Here is an 18,629-nt window from a genome sequence, read left to right as displayed (position 1 = left end):
CGCTGCCTAGTTTGACCGTTTGATCAGAGTTCGTGAGTGATTGACAGCTGCCTCCGTTGAATGAACAGCCAATAGGAACGCTCTCTCTCTGAAATGACCTGTGATTGGCCAAAGTCTCCCGTCACGGGCTAGATTTTCTAAAGTCTGAAAAGAGAGCCATGAGGAGGTGCAGAAGTCTAGTTTTCACTCAGAACACTTGATTTAAGGCATTTTTGCCCAATGATGCCAAAAATATTCTGCCTACTGCCGCTTTAAATTTGTCACTAGACGTAGTTCAGGCAGTCGTGTTCTTAACAAGTTCAGGTATTTCAAACGTGCGGATGGCTTCATAAAGTTACTGATTCAGCTCTCTGTTATGCAAAGTACGGCTTGGTGACATTTGTGACAGTAGGGCAAAGGTCAAACCATAATAAATGTGTAACAATTATGGAGAGAGCATGCATGTGTGTGTATGTGTGTGTGTGTGTGATCGAGTTCAGGGTAGGAATAAGAGCCAGTCATGTGTAAAACGCTGCAGTTGCCGAGGAGAGGATTATCTGGGACCAAGCAGTGCTCCGACACACACACACTCATAAACACACACAGCGTAAATGTCAGCAGTTAATATTGTACAAAGTGTGAAGAATGTTGCTTCGTACACTTAGAAGCTGCAGTGTGAGGTCAGAGATGCATCCTGTTTTCTCAGGTAAATAAACAGCCACTGGAAAAACACTGATGTCAAAGAAACATCCGGCAAAGTTGCTCCATAGCAGAGGGACACACACACACACACACGCACGCACGCACACTCTCACGCACTGTTCTGTACTTAAGTACAATTTTGATGTACTTTAATTGAGTTTTTCCATTTTATGCCACCTTATACTACTACTATACTCCACTACATTTCAGAGGGAAATATTGTACTTCTAATAGATTTATTTGACAAGTGTAGTTACTTGTTACTTTTTACAAAAAAAAAACATGATAGGGTTATAAAATACTACACATTGTTTAAGATTAAACCTTTAAATCTCAACCTTTTTGGCTTGTGGCCCCTTAAAAGGCCCTGACACACCAAGCCGACGGTCAGCAGTCATACAGTTTGGGGCTGTCGGTGAGTTTGCGGTGTGTTCCACGCAGTCGGCTGTAGTAGCAGAACTTTGACTTTTTCTTTTTTCCTGCTCCATTAATCTTCAGCTGTGAGCTCCTCTGATTCATCTAAAACTGTCTCCAACTCAACCAGCTACAACAGTCAAATTCTGTTTACACACTGTTGCGTCAGTATTAACAATCTGATCAGACAAAAGATCAATTTTCTGCGGAATTTATTTTTAATACTTCAATTATTTTTTTCTGATAATAGCTCTGTACTTATGATGAAGGATTTTAAATGCAAGACTTTTACTAGCAATGGAGTTTTTTTTGTTTTTTTTTATCTCCGCCAGGCGTACGCATTTTGGGTATCATGTGTTCGGTCGTGTGTGTGTGTCATTGTCTGTCCACAGCTACTACTGGACCCACCGGCCTGATATTTTTTGTGCTCATTTCTGTCTGTATGCTCAAGGACCTCTCATGGTTGCGGTGATTCACAATTTTTGAAAATACTACTTTATTGACTGTTTTAAAACCTCATTGCCTGCTGACTCCTCACTCCTATTAACCGGCCGATAGGGTAGTAGCAAATGGTATTTCCATCAATCGGTTAGGTTAAAAACAAGTCTTACCTGTTGCAGGTCACATTTTGGCCTTTAATCGTGGCTCAAAAACTGACAACCATAGAAAAGTTTGGTTTCATTTTGAACGGGAGAATCTGCAGATTAGTTCCATACCTGATATGTTATGATTCACTTTAAATTAGGCACGATACGAGATGAATAAACACACATTTTTGTCATCCGTGCTACCATTTTGACTGTAAGGGAGCCAGGAGGAACAATTGAGTGAGATTCAACTCTTCTTTGTTTCGGAGAGGAGAGCGAGAGACACACCTGGTGGAGATCTGCAATCTACTGAGTGCACTTTTCTAGTTTCATTGTGTTATCAGTTCTCTTACTTAAGTAAAGACTCTTTCAGCACTACTCCAACACGTCTTCCACCAGTGGCAAACACACCAGTGGAGTCCTCTTTCAATCACCGACAGCTCTGTGCCAAAAGAGAAGTCACTGCTGTGACATCAACGTAGCTTCTCCTGAAACATGAGCTGTGTGTTGTGGCCGTGATTCAGACCTTCGCTGTGACTCAACGTGACAAAATTCCTTTGGAGCGTTACCACATAAAAATGCAATGAGACTCCACCTAAAGTATGTTCAAATATAGCTCTGACTCATGGTTGGATGCCATGGATAAAAAAACAAACATCCGACATTAAAATGCCTCTGTAATCAGAGCAGATAAATCAAGCATCTGAAGTGACTGAAGAGGGAAAAGAGGTCATTTGACCATGACTCTATATAGGTGACTTTGTGCCTGGCTGGCTGCCGGGAATGAATGCGGCGCATGACAGGCAGGAAGAGTGAGTAAACACGCCGCCTCGTCTTCTTGCTGGACTTCCAGTGAACCGGCCTTCCTCTCTCCCCCACCTCCTTCCTCCATTTCCTCTCTCTGTTGTTGAGAGAGACCCCCGATCACTTCACTGCACTGCACTTTAACCCAGTTTGGTGGTCTTCACCAGACATGTTGCCAAAGCAGTTTTAACGATGATAAATATGAGAGATTGGACATAGAAACAGACAAACTTTTTCTTTTTAACCTTTCAGTATAACTTGTGTTCATTGTTCAGTAAAATTCGAGTTCAAGAAAATCCCTTTTCTTCTCCGTCTAAGTGTGCTGACACAGTCACAGTGTGGCTAGAACTAGTTTACACAGCTGGGAAGTCAAAGCTCTCTAAACTCTGACAACACACACTTTTATATACACACTACACACTCAGTCTGGATCAACACAAACAAAACGTGTCTCTTGCTCTCTTTTTGTCCGTCACACAATCCCAAACAGTGGCACACAAGAGGAGACATCTCTGTTGAACACAACAGTAAATACTGTATAGCTGAGTAGAGTCTTATGCTGGTACATAACATGAGATTTAAAAAAAACAGAGTGGTGGAAGAAGTATTCAGATCCTTTCAAAGTAAAAGCAGCAATACCACGATGACAAGTAAAAGAACAAAAGTATTATCAGCCCCATTATTTGATTATTTTTACAACAGCATTAATGTGTTTGCAGCATTTTGATGTTGTATAGCTGGTTGAGGTGGAGCTAATTCTCACTACTTTCAAATCCACTGTATTTTACAGAAGCTGATCATGTGTTTTGTATAATCTGAAAAAGAAACTAGCTACTACTAGCTGTCAGATAAATGTAGTGGAGTAAAAAGAAGAAGAAGAAGCAGAAGAACACAAGAACACACACACACAGGCCTGAAAGACATACACACACACACACAAACAGGACCTATACAAATGCATTAATGGAGAGATATCAGAGCAAAGGTGCTGCCCATGGACAGGCGCCCCGGGCAGTTGGGGGTTTAGTGCCTTGCTCAAAGGCACTGTCCACACTCCATACTTGGTCTATGCAGAACCTTGAACCGACACGAGTCCCTAGCCTACTTCTATTCATGTCTCAGATTATACAAATAAGAACATTTTCATCATAAATAAAAAAAAATTTCTTTTAGATGATGAAGCATCACAAATGCCGTAGTTGAGTTTTTCACCATTTCACGACTCCACACTGCTCTCTGCTGGTTACCATAGGAACACAACACACACAATGAACTCAAAATGAATTTCTTTGGGGGGGTTTTCTTCTTGCTTAATCCTTGACAGGGATTATTTTAGAGGATTAGCACGAAATAAACACAAACCACATCCGATTATTGTTTGTATTAAGATTCATTTCCTGTGAGATTATACTTTCAGAGATCATTTCTACAGTTTCTGACTTGAGAAGTGTGTTTCTAAACTGTTTGGTCTCGCTATGTTGAAATAAATATGTTTGATGTAGTGCTGTATTTAAGTCAAGATAAGATTGAAAATAACATGTTGTATATTATACAATTATTTATTAGTTTTGGAAAATTCCATATTCATAAAAAAAATGGTTATAAACCAAGCAAACTTTATTACTGAATTACTGAAAGGAGGAGGAGGAGGAGGAGGAGGAGGAGGAGGAGGAGACGACGACGACACTGAGAGTGTTTTCTTTTTCCATTTACTTCTCTATTTTTTGCTTCCTCAGTCTTTTAGCATGTGCATGTGTGAATTATGTGCGTAAATGTGCGTATGTGTGAGAGCCTTCCTGTCAAAAGGACACGGCCTTACCACAGCACCGTTAGTCACCGGCCTCTTCCCTGCAAAGCACAACATCACTGACTCACATACTTACGCAACGACATCTCCTCTTTTACATAAAGAATCATCAAGTGATGCAGTTCTTCCCGGTAACACCAGCAAATCACCCGCTGTTCCCTTTGATGACTAAGACTATAACATTTACATGTATTATCTCTGCATACCGCAGTAATAGGATCATCAGTTAAGTTATGCAAATTTAATTGATAAAACATCCTATTTCTAAACTATGAAGAGTATTCTCGTAATCAAGTGTTCCACAAAATAAAGTCTATTTGCATCGTACCAACTAGATAATGAAGCTCTACACCAGTAGTTCCCAACCGTTTTCCCTTCAGGGACCTCCTTTTCTATCATTGAGTAAACTGACGACCCCTGACTAAGTGACATATTTTATGGACATTTCATATTATATTCATGCATAACAATAACAGTACAGAACAACTGATAAACTGTCCAAATACTTAACACAATAACTGCAGGAAGTTTGGATAAAACAAATAATTTGGATGAATTTTGAGCAGATTATTTGAATATTGCATCAGAGAAACAGTTTTTCTGTTATTTTTAGGAACTTTTAATACAATTTTGTCTGTATTTTGTATTTCTTTGAATTTTTGACCATCATTCATTCTTAATAGGCTTCTTTTTTAACAAGTTCAATGTTTACTTCTCCCTGATGCTTGGCCATTGCTCTATTAGATCTTTGGTTGTGTTAACTGCATACCTTTCTAATGCAGGACGAGGCTGTTTAGCAGAGCTGGTCCAAAAGAGAAACCAGAGGGGAGCTGAGCCGAGTGGGGATAAGGCCAACAGGATAAGGACAGAAGACAGGCACTGAAGCAGAGGGAGAGGAGAAACAGATCTGCAAACATACAACAAGAGTAGCTGGAGACTAACTGAGCAGAGCAGGGGAGCTACAATCTGCAAAGGTGGATCAGAGCTGAGTCTGATTGCAGGATGGGATGCAGCTGGTGAGGCTCTGCTCTGGTTCTGCACACCTGTCTCCACTCAGACAATCACACAGTGAGCAACTGCAGGCTATGAGAGGGTATGACACCACAGGATTATGCAAACAAATCAATCACACATTTTTTTATTTGTTCAAAATGCACCTTAAAGTGAGATTTGCAAGTATTTAATACTCTTATCAACATGGGAGTGGGCAAGTATGCTTGCTAACATGGCAAACTACAGCCCAACAGGCAACATCAGCTGTCAGTGTGTCAGTGTGCTGACTTGACAATGAGTTGCCCCAAAACTGCATGTGATTATCATAAAGTGGTCATGTCTGTAAAGGGGAGACTCGTGGGTACCCATAGAACCCATTTTCATTCCCATATCTTGAGGTCAGAGGTCAAGGGACCCCTTTGAAAATGGACATGACAGTTTTTCCTCGCCAAAATTTAGCGTAAGTTTGGAGCGTTATTTAGTCTCCTTGGTGACAGGCTTGTATGACATGGTTGGTACCAATGGATTTCATGGATTCATATGATACCAGTATCTTTACTCTGGCTGTAAAACTGAGCCCGCTACAACCTAACAATCGCAAGTTGCGTTAATTCGTTAAAGAAATAAGTGGCGTTAAAACAAATATGCATTAACACGTTATTATTGTGTTAACTTTGACAGCCCTAGTTCAGTACACATTATGTATTCATATGGAAGTTATGTACAGTATGTGAGCTGAGAAAGAGTGAGTTGTGTAAGTATGTTTCTTTGTAGTTCAAGTGCACAGCTTGCTCCTGAACAACTGATTATCTTCATCCCCCTAGGAATGGGTCAGTGTGAGACCAATTTCCATTTCATGCAAATAGAAATATTTAATTATCTATTACATTATATAGCAGTGAATCATATCATGCACTACCATGTACTATATTATATGATGTGTGTATTATTTTGACAAGCCTTATAAAGCAAAAGCTGTACAATCCAGTTGTCACTGGATGAACCAGCAGATGGCAGCGTAATCCTTCTCTTTTGGCATTGCAGCATCTACACGTGAGATTGTCTGAGACAACAAACCTGTAAATGAAGGAACTATCTTCTAGGTGTGACAGTAATATCAGGTGAGGTCTGATCAATGTTGCATGAAGCACGGTTAGCAATAGGTCTACGTTTTAATCTGATCAAACATGTTTTGTCTGTCTCAACCCAACTGCAGGATATTAATATTTAAATAGATCACCATTGTGCCCAATAATCCTCTTCATCCTTCCTCCATTTGTCTCTCTCATCCACGTCCTCACTCCATCAATATAACCACCACCACCACCACTACCACCCGTACTCCAGCTCTAACTCCCCCCTCTCCATCAGATCCCACAGCAGACAGGAACTATAAAACACTCAGCTAGTGAACGGTGGGAGCCAACACACCCGCTGAGCGTCCTCACCGTTCAAACTTTGAATTTATTGGGAGGTCGCTGCCTTCATGTTTTACCACCATTTCGTGAAATGCCACGCGGCTCATTTTCAGGAGGTTTAAGGAAGGAAAAGTCTTCCTTTGTAGGAGATATCAGAAGGTCGTGTGAACAGTTGCAGCAAGGTCATGCTTGCTGAACAATAATAAACAATATTTAATGAAAGCTCACAGAGATGAAGAGAGCATTGCAATTTTTGTTGTTTTGTTTTGCTGTCATGAGTTTGAATCTTTTCATTTGCTCTCTGCGATGCCACTAATCCAATAATAATCCGTGTGTGAAGATAAGGTAACATCTGTGTCAGTTTACGCTGCAGAGTGAGGGAAAACACAGAAACGGGGGAAGACGTTTTATTGGTTCAGCCCGGCACCACAACTGAACGAAGAACAGCCTGTGAATAATTCAGTTTATCCAAAAAAATATTCAACACATATAGATTCTGAGAGCAGAGGGTCTGAAGAGGACACAGTTGCATGTTATACATCCTGCGGGCTACGTGTATGATGCTAACTAGCAGGACCAGCCCGCCGTGCAAGTGAGATATCTGCAATGACAGAAACACTGAGCCTAATAACATCCATTACTGCCCTGCTGCTTGGTAAGGAAGGGCTGTACTCCCCTCTGTCTGTCTGTGTGTGTGTGTGTGACATCATCTGAGGCAGTGACACTCTTGGGTACGGTATGTCAGCCTCCCAACTCCCACACATGTTCATTCCCGTAAACACATGCACATGTCCACACACACACACACACAGTTTCACATGCACATTTAGGAGTTGTTTTCAGACAGCCCAGTCCTTTATTCAAAAACACATCTGTTGTTTTTAAATATCAATCTTCTTAAACAACATTATAATTGATTTGTGAGAATGTTTTTGTTTTTTCTTTCACGTCCTGCAAATAATCTTAGCTGTCTTCCATGTGTGGCCGTAACTGTCTCCACATGCCCGGAGGAGGCACATGAGGAATAAATAAAGCTTTTGTCAAAGGCCGGCTGGCCCTCGTCCCAGATTCTCCTCCTCTTCCTCTCCTCAGTGTCCCTTCATCAGAGTAGATTGACATCTTAACTCTGCTTTTATCCACTTGGACACCAGTGTATGTGTATGTGTGAATGAATGTACAGTATAGCTTGTAGTTCAAGTGTCTTTTCCAAGAGTCTTTCTCTCTCTGAGTCTCAGGTATCAGAGTTCGTCTCGCGAGGCTCGGGCCGCGGGGGGCGGCGATTCTCCCGAGACGCTGTTCTGCGCCACGGCGTGGATGCTGCCCTGCTGGGCCATCTTGCGGGCGTGCTGCCGGTCCCAGTCTGTTTCCACGGCCTCGTCGTCCCAGATGGTGGAGGTCTCCGTGTCGCTGATGTAGCCCGGCTCGCCGGTGTAGTGGGTGGGGTAGATGAGCAGCGGTTCCACGGAGAAGGCCTTCAGGTCCCGCGGCTCGTAGTGAGACATGAACTTAGTGCTGAGGAAGATGAGGGACACATGGGGGACAAAGAAGTAAAAGAGATGTTATGGACACTGGAAGCAATTTGATGGTGATATTGATTATTTTCATTATCAATTAACCTCTTGATTATTTTTTAATTAATAATTTCAGCCAGAAAATGTTAGAAAATGGCTATAACAATTTCCTAAAGCCCGAGGTGATGTATCGTGCTGTCCAAAATATTAATATAAAACCCAATACCACAAAATATATGCAAGGAAACGGTTGGGGAGGTGAAGTGTCAGGGTTTGATGATACAGTGCACCTGCATGAATATGGTTGGCTGTTACTTGTCAGCTGATTGCTACAGTTGTGAATGAGCCAGTGATGCCTGAATGAATCAGGTGATGAAAGTGCAACTTCAGTTCTCTATGATATGTGAATGACTGATGTCACCTGGCTGCAAAGACTTTTTGAAAATTGATTGAGTGCCTGAACTAACGCTATGCTCCAATCTATCATCAAAATACTTGTGAGTTACTTTTCTGTCAAATGACTTTCAATTAATCAACCAGTTGTTTCTACATTCAGTGCCTGTACAAGAAAAGAATGTTGACATCTAGAGATGTGATGTCAGTACTCTGTCACCGACATGGTGATGATTACTAACTCACCCCGTCCGTGACTGCTTTATAACAAAGTGAAGAGGAAGGAAGGACTATTATGAATATTTTGCATTTTGCAACACTGACTCATCGTGTCCTGTTAACTGGACGTTCTGGTCTCCCTACTCAATGTGTATGGACGGATGTGTTTAATTTTAATTTCACCAAGAACAGCAAATTTACAGGATATCAAATAGAGGAACAAGATACTGCAGCATAATTTAGTCATAACAGGATGTTTATGTACAAAATCACATGCTTTATATGCTCTAACAGTGGTGGAAGAATTCAGTCTATACACAAACTTAAACTAATTTATAATAATGCTTCATATTTTGTGTGTTGAAAGGTGACTAGTGTCTATAGCTGTCAGATAAATGTATTTAAATAAAAAAACACATTATTTCCTTCTGAAATGTGGTAGAATTAGAGCTGAAACCACTTATTTAATCGACCGATGGAAAGTTAATGAGCAACTATTCTGCTACTTGTTTCAGTCATTTTTTAAGCAAAAAAAAATATGCATTTCTTTGTCATGATATTAAACTGAAGATCTTTGGGTTTTGGACTGTGTGAATTTGTAGACACCACCTTGGGTTCTGGAGACTATAATGATCATTTTCCACTCTTTTCAGATTTTGTTATAGCTCAAACAAGAGAATCACTGGCAGATTAATTGATAATGAAAACAGTAGTTGCAGCCCTAATTACAATAGGAGTATTAAGTACTATATTGCATTCCTGCCAATAGATGCCCCTAAATGTTAAACACTGGTCCTTTAAGTACAGTAGTTGGGTACCCAGTTACTTTACATCACAGTGTACTACAAACACCGGGTATGATAGAGAAAACATGTAATCCCTGCATATCAAAATCATCTTCATGTCGTCATATTGTGTCACACTATAAACACTCTAAATATTCTACTATCAGCATGATATCGTCAGCCTGCAGGAGGGCCAGATGGAGGGATGGAGGAGGGCTGTTTGGGTGGACACGTCAGCCTGGCGGCTCGTGCAGACAAAGGTCACCACAGAGGTCAACTCCCCGCCATCCAATCGCCTGTTTAAAGCCTGTCAGCCCTCCATGAGGACAGTGAAACCTGACACCTTTATTACACTACAAAACAAACACATACACACACACACACACACTTTTTCCACGCAACAAGGCCTTCTTCACTCCGTTTACTGTCATGTATTTCTCAAGCCTCTGTTTATGTACCTTTTAGAGCAAAAACTGTCTCGCCATACAGCCTTCCTCCCGCTAAAAACAACATATGTGACATAATATCCACAATTCAAACAGAGCACATAATCCCCTGCTGTTCATTTATGTAATATACAACACATTTTACATATTTTCCCAGCCACCTTTCCACATTTATGTCCATATTTCCCATTTGAACAAACTCACCTTCTCTCACTGTTGAATACACACACAGCGTGTTTACATAGTAATCTATACACTGCACACTGGACACACATCTCCATGTATTTATATAGTAACACACACACGCACACACACACTCACACAGTGTCCATCTCCACCCCACCCCCTATGCCCCGGCCTCTATCAATGGGAATCCTGTCCCCTTCTCCAACCAGCAGGAAGAGCTGTGCTGGCCCACATTCCTCAAAGAGAGAGGAGGAAGGGGGGAGGAGAGGTGGGTGACACATGGAAGGAATAGGTGTGCAAAAAAAGTCTGTTGAGGGGAGTGAGGGGATGTTAGAAGAAGTAAAAAAAGAAATAAAGAATGAGAGGAGACCCAGGAAAGACAGAGGGCTGACGTAAAGGATGAAAAGATAAAGAAAATGGGAAGGAGAGAGGAGATGGAGGTAGAGGGGAGCAGGGCACGGCAGGAATCCCCAAAGAGAAAAGAAAGAGAAAAGCAGGCATTGTGTGTCCTCTGCAAAGCCCCGTACCCACTGAACCCCGAGAACAATCCATGCCCTGTGTGTGAGGGAGCACAGAAGAAGAAGGGGGTGGTGCTGGAAAGAAGAAGAAAGAAAGCGGGACATAATCAGCGGGAAGGAGGAAAGGAAAAAGGATAGAAGTAGAGACATATAGGGAACATAACTTGGAGTTGAACTGGACGGAGGTTTTGGTCTACCACACGGGAACAAACTAGAAAACTACACCACTGTCTGAAAAGTCGGCAACAAGCATGCATGTTTGTGTCTATGTATAGATAATTACTGTACGGTAGGTCCTTTAGGCACGGGTTTATTGCCCTTGAATCTTATTTTGTGCATTTTCTGTTTCCATGCATGCCTAACTGTGTTCTTTAAATATAGCTTTTAATTTAGCATCTTCATGTTTATTCTGAATGTGGATTACCTGATATAGAGTGCACCTGCGATCAACTATTTATGATCCTCAGTAAATATCTGTCCATATGTTCTGTCTATAATTGTCTGTATTTGTGAACATTATACTTCTTTTTGTAGCTTTGTGGTTTTCCCACATTACATGCCTCAAATAAAACTGCCTTTGTATCGCATGTGCACGTTAAACAAAGTTACGTTAAGTGCACTGTAATTTAAAATCAAAGAAAACCGAAGTAAAGACTGACTTGGGGTGTTTGTTGAACATGACGGGCAGGAACTCGTCGACGGGCAGCATCTTTGTGAAGGGTTGGGCGGCCAGTAACTTCCTGGCTCCTTGCTGTGACAGCGCATAGCCGAGCGTCCAGTAGGAGTAGTCGGCATGGACCAGGTTGTTCACGCCGTCCACGGACTGCTCCGGCTGCTGCACCTGCATACGCTTACGCCCCACGTAGCTGGAGCGGAGACAGGAAAGGAAAGAGTGTGTTGATGAGGCTTCACACAAATGGCTGCAAACCTTAACTGTGAGTGTGTGGATGGGTGGGTGTTCTTACATGAGGTCCCAGTCCAGCTGGGTTTTGTCTATGTCATCCATTATGGCCTGGAGTCGTCGTTTAAACCTGGGCTCAAACCGCACGTCGTCCTCTAAAAGGAGAACCTTCTGGAGGCCACGTTCCAACACCTGATGGTCAGAAAACACGAACACTCTCAAATTAAAAATTAAAGAATAACAGCTGTCCAGATTGTCCCTCTCTTTTACATTATTCCTGGTGATGATTGTGCTGTGCTTACTTATCTTAACAATATGCATTGCAAAATTATAACCAGAAATGCAAATTAAGTCCTGTTTCCACCACAAGAACTTTCTCCTGGAACTAAGAACCTTTTGAGGAACTCATTGTGTTTCGACCGCAGGGATTTCTGGGGCCTTTTTACCCCCCAAAAGGGCCTTGGTCAGTGGGTAATACTTTCTGAAAGTACCGAAACTTTCGGGGTGGGGTTTGCAGGGATGACCGTCTCAAAGCTGCTTCAACTGTACCACTTCCTTCATGAACAAAGAAGTACTCTAACATCCATTTAGGACCATTTAGGACAAGGGGAGCGCATTTCTCTTTGTTTGATAACATGAAAAGTAAAGTTAGGCTCTGCTGTCGGCTTCCCGACTCATTAAAAAAAGAAACTGAGTGAAAAGGAGAGAGAGATCGCGAGGGAGAGCGGTAACGTTAGAAGACAGCGGCGGTGCTGTGAATAAGAGAAACAAAAGATATTTTCTCATTGTTTCATGCTGGTTACGCTCTAAAGCACAAATAAAAAACCATCAAACACTCAACAGATGATTTACTGTGGAGACAGACGCTCTTAGTTTCATTTTCCTCCTCTGCATTTCCTTCATTACATTCAATGTGCATCAGTTTCATACATCAGTGGACCAATTTGTCTAATCTTCGCAGGTCTTTAGACCGCGGTGGAAACGCAGACAACAGTGGGCTGAAGGAACCTTTTATTTCCTTGAAAAGTAGTTCCAGGGACTAAAAGTCGTGGGAACTTTTGGTGGAAACCCGGCTTTAGAGATGGACAGACTCTCTATTGAACTAAACAACCTTTCTTTCTTCCCCATATTAGTGCGTTACTCTTCCCTGCTCTCACCTGTTTCCATACAGAGTGATGGCTGAGGAAGCAACCGATCTCCCCTCTGGTCAGGACTCGACCTGAGTAAGGGTCCTTGTAGCCCGGCAACATCTCTATTCCTAGTCGCTGCAGCTGGGACGTATTGAGAGCCCTGCGAGAGACGGAGAAGGGAAATATAGTACAGTATATTCACTTGTCATTATGTAGCGGAGTCTGTCATCAATGAAAACAGCTTCACCGCAAAACACAACAAAGTCAAACTCAAGCAAGTTGCAACAAGTAATCCATTTTGTCAGACAAACAAAGGCTGGAAGAAGGATTAGGACATTCTCAACGGTGGATTAAAGTAAGCGCCGAGGAGGGAAAGTAAGTCAAGACTTTTCCTACAAACACCAAAGCTCTGTTTAGACAGGATGTTTGTGTATGGATGTCAGAAGAAGCAGCTACAGACGGGAGACAGAAGACTGGGCATTATCTCAGCTGACGTTCAGGGAGCAGAGTTAATGTGCATCACAAGTGAATTTCAGGTGGAAAAAAATAGACTTTTACCATTAGCCTTGAGGTCAGTTCATCGTGTGCATGCAGGGCTGTGTGTGTTTTCGACCTACTTGCCGTCCACTGCGTCTGTCAGCGTAGTGTGTAGACCCAGCGAATACATTGATTTCAACATCCTGGTTCTTCTGTCCAGCCGACGCTTCAGGTTGACCAGGTATATCTAAACATTTAAACAGAAAAAATAGAGACAAGGGCTGTCAATCAATTCAAATATTTAATGGTGATTAATCGCAAACTAATCACACATTTTTTTTATCTTTTCAAAATTTAGCTTAAAGGGAGATTTGTCAAGTACTTAATACTCTTATAAACATGGGAGCGGACAAATATGCTGCTTTATGCATATTTATGTATATATTTATTATTGGAAATCAATTAACAACACAAAACGACGACAAATATTGTCCACAAACCCTCACAGGTACTGCATTTAGCATAAAAATATGCTCGAATCATAATAAGGCAAACTGCAGCCCAACAGGCAACAACAGCTGTCAGTGTGTCAGTGTGCTTACTTGACTATGACTTGCCCCAAACTGCATGTGATTATCATAAAGTGGGCATGTCTGTAAAGGGGAGACTCGTGGGTACCCATAGAACCCATTTACATTCACATATCTTGAGGTCAGAGGTCAAGGGACCCCTTTGAAAATGGCCATGCCAGTTTTTCCTCGCCAAAATTTAGCACAAGTTTGGAGCGTTATTTAGCCTCCTTTGCGACAAGCTAATATGACATGATTGGTACCAATGGATTCCTTAGGTTTTCTAGTTTCATATGATGCCAGTATCTTCACTCTATAATCTAATTGCAAGACATTAGTGGCGTTAAAACAAATTTGCGTTAACTCTGACAGCCCAAATGGAGACATTTAAGAGAACACATTTTAATTTGCTCTGAAACCTCTCTCTTTAGGTATATTCCAAATGGTTTTTTTGTCACTCTTTCTCCTTGTAGAATAGGAGATGTACTGTATAGTGCAAAGAAACAGAGGACAGATAAAACAGAAGTTAGAGTCAGGGAGGTATGAGGTGAAGGCGAGGGCAAGGGGACAAGAAGATCTTGGAAAAAACAAAGAAAGGAGAGAATCTGCTACAAAAACAGGAAGTGGGATTTGCTGATTAACAGTAAATACTGTATGCAGAGAGACAGATGCTGTTCCTCCAGGCAGAGCCAACACACTCACTTGATCAAAGCCCATGGTGTCCTGCGGTGATGGCGGATAGTACAGGTGCTCAGAGGGCTCAATGTCGTGGTCAACTGTTGACAGAGAGAGAGGAGGGAGGTGAGAGGTTAAGACAACAAAAACAGGATTAGAAAATAACTGAATTTCCTCTGGATCCTGGAGGTTTATTTCATTTGCTTTATTTAAAATCTGAGCAGTGAGGAAGGCCAAAAGGGAGAGAAAATGAGAGGGGAGGTGGAGGTTGAATAAACAGAAAGAGAGAGGAGGAGGAGACTATGAGGAGGGGATTTAAGCAAAGAGGGTTGACAGGATGTAATCACGACGGGTCGCTGAGGTCAAGAAGGAGAAGAGACAAACCTGAGAGGTGAAGTAATCAACGAGTGACAGATAGTAAAGCCACAACAGCTGGGAAGTGTGGTGTGTGTGTGTGTGTGTGTGTGTGTACTCACTCAGAGCCTCCGTGATGGTGTGTATGAAACTCTCACTTTCTTCTTCTACACTCTGCTGAGCTTTGAGAGGGACGGGCAGGAGGCCGTAATGTTCTCTGTTACACACATACATCTGCACACCTGGAACACACACACACACACACACACACACACACACACACACACACACACGGCTCTGTAAATAAAATATCTTGAGCCAAACATTTCAAATAAACAAATTAGACCACCCCAGGTCCTCATACCTCGTCCCACATGATGCACAAGTGTCACATTAGAGCCTACATGCTACACAAACACAAATAAACTGCTCTATGTTCCTTTAAGTGTTACTGTTAAAGCATAAAGATCATCCAGTAAATGAATGAGGGATATGGTTAGGACAGTGTGATACACAGTGGGTAACAATGCATTGGATGATTGTGGTATGTTGCCCTCTGTGGACATAGTATGCGGGCTTCACACTCTCTTAGTCGACTAATCTGTTGTTTTGGTCTTAGTCATTTTTTATGCTTTTTTCATGTTGAATGACTTATTTATAAGAAACTTATGAGCACATCTCTGGTAAACACAAGATTTAAAGTGGTGCTTTTGTGCGATTCTTTGTGGAGAAGCTCAAATGACTGTTAGTCGACTAAGAATTTCTTTGGTGGAGGGGTCGAGGACAGCCTTAAAATTTGGAAATGAACTATATCAGTGTGTCTGTCCGTCAAAACTGTCCCCTCTTTTGTAGCATTAACAACGTGTGTTGCAATAACCGTCATTATGTAAGAGGTGTCAATTAGTGAATACACTGCATCTCTTAAATTGTAAGAAATATCCATCACTTTTATGTAAGATTTACATTGGGCTCTGTTTCTTTGCTTGATTATTGAATTTGATTGTTTAGATTTATCGGAATTACATTTTTCAATCAAAGATACATAATTTACATTTCAGTTCAGTTTGTTTTCTGTCAAAGTCTGGCTCTGTGTCCAGCTGCCCTCAGACATTTTGTAGACTGGACTGAGTTGTGTTTTTTGTGCTAAGTTTTTCCTTCTGTGTTCCTGTGCCTCTGTGTTTCTGTGAGGGTCTTTGTGTTTGCATGTCTGTTTCTGTTTGTGTGAACACTTTAATATGTTTATTTTTTAGTTTGCAGGCGAATACTACACACTCTCGTTGTCTATGTAATGGAAAGCTTATTGGCTGTTTGTTCCCTATGGATTACTACTGACGTCAAACACACAAATCTACAAACATTGGTATTGTTGCACACTCAAGACAAACACATGGATCCATTTTTCTGTGCTTTCACTCATCTGCTTTAATCTGACACATGTGCATAAAACGAATAAAAAAATGCTCAGCAGTGCACGCATCCAGAATGAAGTGAAGCTGTCATGGGGCATTTTACAGCCCCGCTGCAAATGTGGTAGTTTGTTGTGAGTTGAGTTTTCAAACAGACCTGCTTGACGTGCCGAGAAAGCAAACACCATTATGTCATCAAATGCCCAGCTGTAGTCCGGGTGAGGAGGGTAGAAGGTCAGGTCCCTGCTGGATTCACGACGCAGGTCTATTAAGAAGGTGCTGTGCACCATGGGTACGGCGTAACAGCCGAGCCGCTTCCACTCCCTGATCGGCTGGTAGTCTGGCGTTCGCTTGTAGTAACCCTGACATAGAGGAGGGAGATGAAGAGCACCGGGATCAGGGAATAAATCCAGCTGAGTGGACGGACAGATGTATGAGTTTAAGTCTAAACTGTACCTGTGGGGTGATGCCACACCAGAAATTGGAGTAGAGCGAGCGAGACTCTAACATGGGAGCAGCCAGGGTCAAGTTTTCAGCCATCAGCAGGTTCAGCACACGGGGGTTAGTCAGCAGGTTGTCGCTGTCTACAAACTGGAGAGGGGACAGGATCACACATCATATCATATGCATTCTGAAACTAAATTGGCGAGCCTTGTGGTTTATCTTAAACCAATATGTCTCTAATTAAATTGGCATCAACTGTTTCATTCATGCTTCACAATCACGGGCTCCTCCTTTACCAGCTGACTAGTAGCTTCCAATGATGCAGGTGTGCAGCGTAGCCATTATAAATCGACACTTGTCACTATTACTCTGCTCACCTTGACACCCGAGTCTCCTCCTTTAGTGCTACATTTTTGGTAATGTTTATTTAAAGGGACAGTGTGTAGGATTTGGTGGCATCTAGTGGTGAGGTTGCAGATTGCAACCAGCAAAACCACCATGCTTAGGTTTGGGAAAAAACGACACAGTTGGGCTTAAAACTGCTACCTTTGTAAAGTGAAAATGAAACTGAACGTTGTGAACACGGGACAGCAATAAACAGCTGATTGTAACGTGAAAGTGAAACTTAATGCACAGGACACGAACAGCGGTCTCCTGGATGAAAGCCTTGTGCTTGTTGGACCCATCCACCTCTCCATTCACCCGCCCTTAGTGTGTCTTTTCCCTCTTTAAACTACGTCACCACAGTCATTCCCGGCGCAATTTATCAGAGCGTTTACTGTTGCAGCGGATGGGTTCACATTGTAGTTAATGGAGAGCCCGGTGCATCTCATACTGGTGGTAAAGGGTGCCTGTCACACAAGCATGTTGGAGAACTACGGTGGCCTTCAGGTAACATAAAAACGCAGTGTTTGGTTTATCCGTTCTGGGCTACTGTAGAAACATGGCAGTGCAACATGGCGGACTCCGGACTGAAAAGGACCCGCTCCCTATGTAGATATGAAGGGTTCATTCTAAGTTAACAAAAACACAAATGAAAACATAGTTGTTGATGAACATATATTCCATTTCTGCTAATTTCCCCCAAAATGCTACACACTGGACCTTTAATTATAACTAAAATGTAACGTTTATGTATGTGTTTATTAAGGGAGGGTTAGTTCTCCCAGTTGATTCTTTGTTGCTGCTAAAATTCTACCTTCTACGAGCCTTTTCTACCAAATCAAACTGTATAAGCATTTGCTATAAATGTGTATCTGACTGAATTATTGCATGTTTCATCATAAGGTCCAAATAGTCTTACTAGTATATAGTCAGCCCATCGTTCCCTGGCAGCCTTCAGCGCCGCCTGTCTCAGCTTCATCACATGGTTGAACCTTGAAGGAGGCCAGTGCTTCGGGCCCCACTCATCTGTGTAGGACCTGATAAACAGATAAATGGTCATCATCACTATTTAACTAATTATGTGAGAAAACTGGGATAGAATCCAAGTCTGAATGACTTTGAATAGATGTTAATAAATGATTCCTGTGGAAACCGTGACTCACCTCGGCTCCTCCATGGGTCTCCACTCCACGTAGTGATAGACACCCTGGGCTCTCTTCAGCCATTCTCTCAACATGGCAGTGGTGTTGTCCACATTATGGTCAGTTGCTGCCCTGAAACACAGACGCAGACAACACAAGACGTCATTCAAATGAAGCAAAACATTAAACTACGATGCAGCCTGTGCCTGTTTAAACGCATCTGCTAAACACTTGAGATGTAAACAACTGTCCCTGCCCAGAAACAAACATCTTGGCGTGTCGGGGCTGTTTCCAGGGATGAGACCCCTGAGTCAAACATAATGTAGAACGATGCAAACTGTCATCAGCTTGAGGTAACAGGGAAGAGGTTGTGACACTCTGAGCC

The 18,629-nt window shown here is 42.1% G+C and overlaps 1 protein-coding gene and 1 pseudogene across 1 annotated transcript in view; one reads left to right on the top strand and one right to left on the bottom strand.

Moving 5' to 3' along the window:
• The first annotated feature begins 3,887 nt into the window (after positions 1–3,887).
• Positions 3,888–3,989, top strand: LOC141768694 (small nucleolar RNA U3; annotated as a pseudogene).
• A 3,106-nt stretch (positions 3,990–7,095) lies between these two features.
• The window catches only part of colgalt2b (collagen beta(1-O)galactosyltransferase 2b), a 30,224-nt gene continuing 18,690 nt past the window's right edge, over positions 7,096–18,629 (bottom strand). Inside the window, exons 2-12 of the mRNA XM_074635857.1 lie at positions 18,266–18,376; positions 18,022–18,139; positions 16,731–16,865; positions 16,432–16,636; positions 14,991–15,110; positions 14,542–14,615; positions 13,411–13,517; positions 12,821–12,953; positions 11,728–11,855; positions 11,422–11,628; positions 7,096–8,216 (exon numbers count right to left, since the gene is read on the bottom strand). Coding sequence (XP_074491958.1) covers positions 7,943–8,216; positions 11,422–11,628; positions 11,728–11,855; positions 12,821–12,953; positions 13,411–13,517; positions 14,542–14,615; positions 14,991–15,110; positions 16,432–16,636; positions 16,731–16,865; positions 18,022–18,139; positions 18,266–18,376 — 1,612 coding nt within the window. The 3' untranslated portion in view covers positions 7,096–7,942. The remainder of the gene's footprint in view (positions 8,217–11,421; positions 11,629–11,727; positions 11,856–12,820; positions 12,954–13,410; positions 13,518–14,541; positions 14,616–14,990; positions 15,111–16,431; positions 16,637–16,730; positions 16,866–18,021; positions 18,140–18,265; positions 18,377–18,629) is intronic.

This window comes from Sebastes fasciatus, chromosome 5 (genome assembly GCF_043250625.1).
Source record: "Sebastes fasciatus isolate fSebFas1 chromosome 5, fSebFas1.pri, whole genome shotgun sequence".
Lineage (NCBI taxonomy): Eukaryota > Metazoa > Chordata > Actinopteri > Perciformes > Sebastidae > Sebastes > Sebastes fasciatus.
Note: the sequence above shows the minus strand (reverse complement) of the source record. Positions and strands in the feature narration are given on the sequence as shown.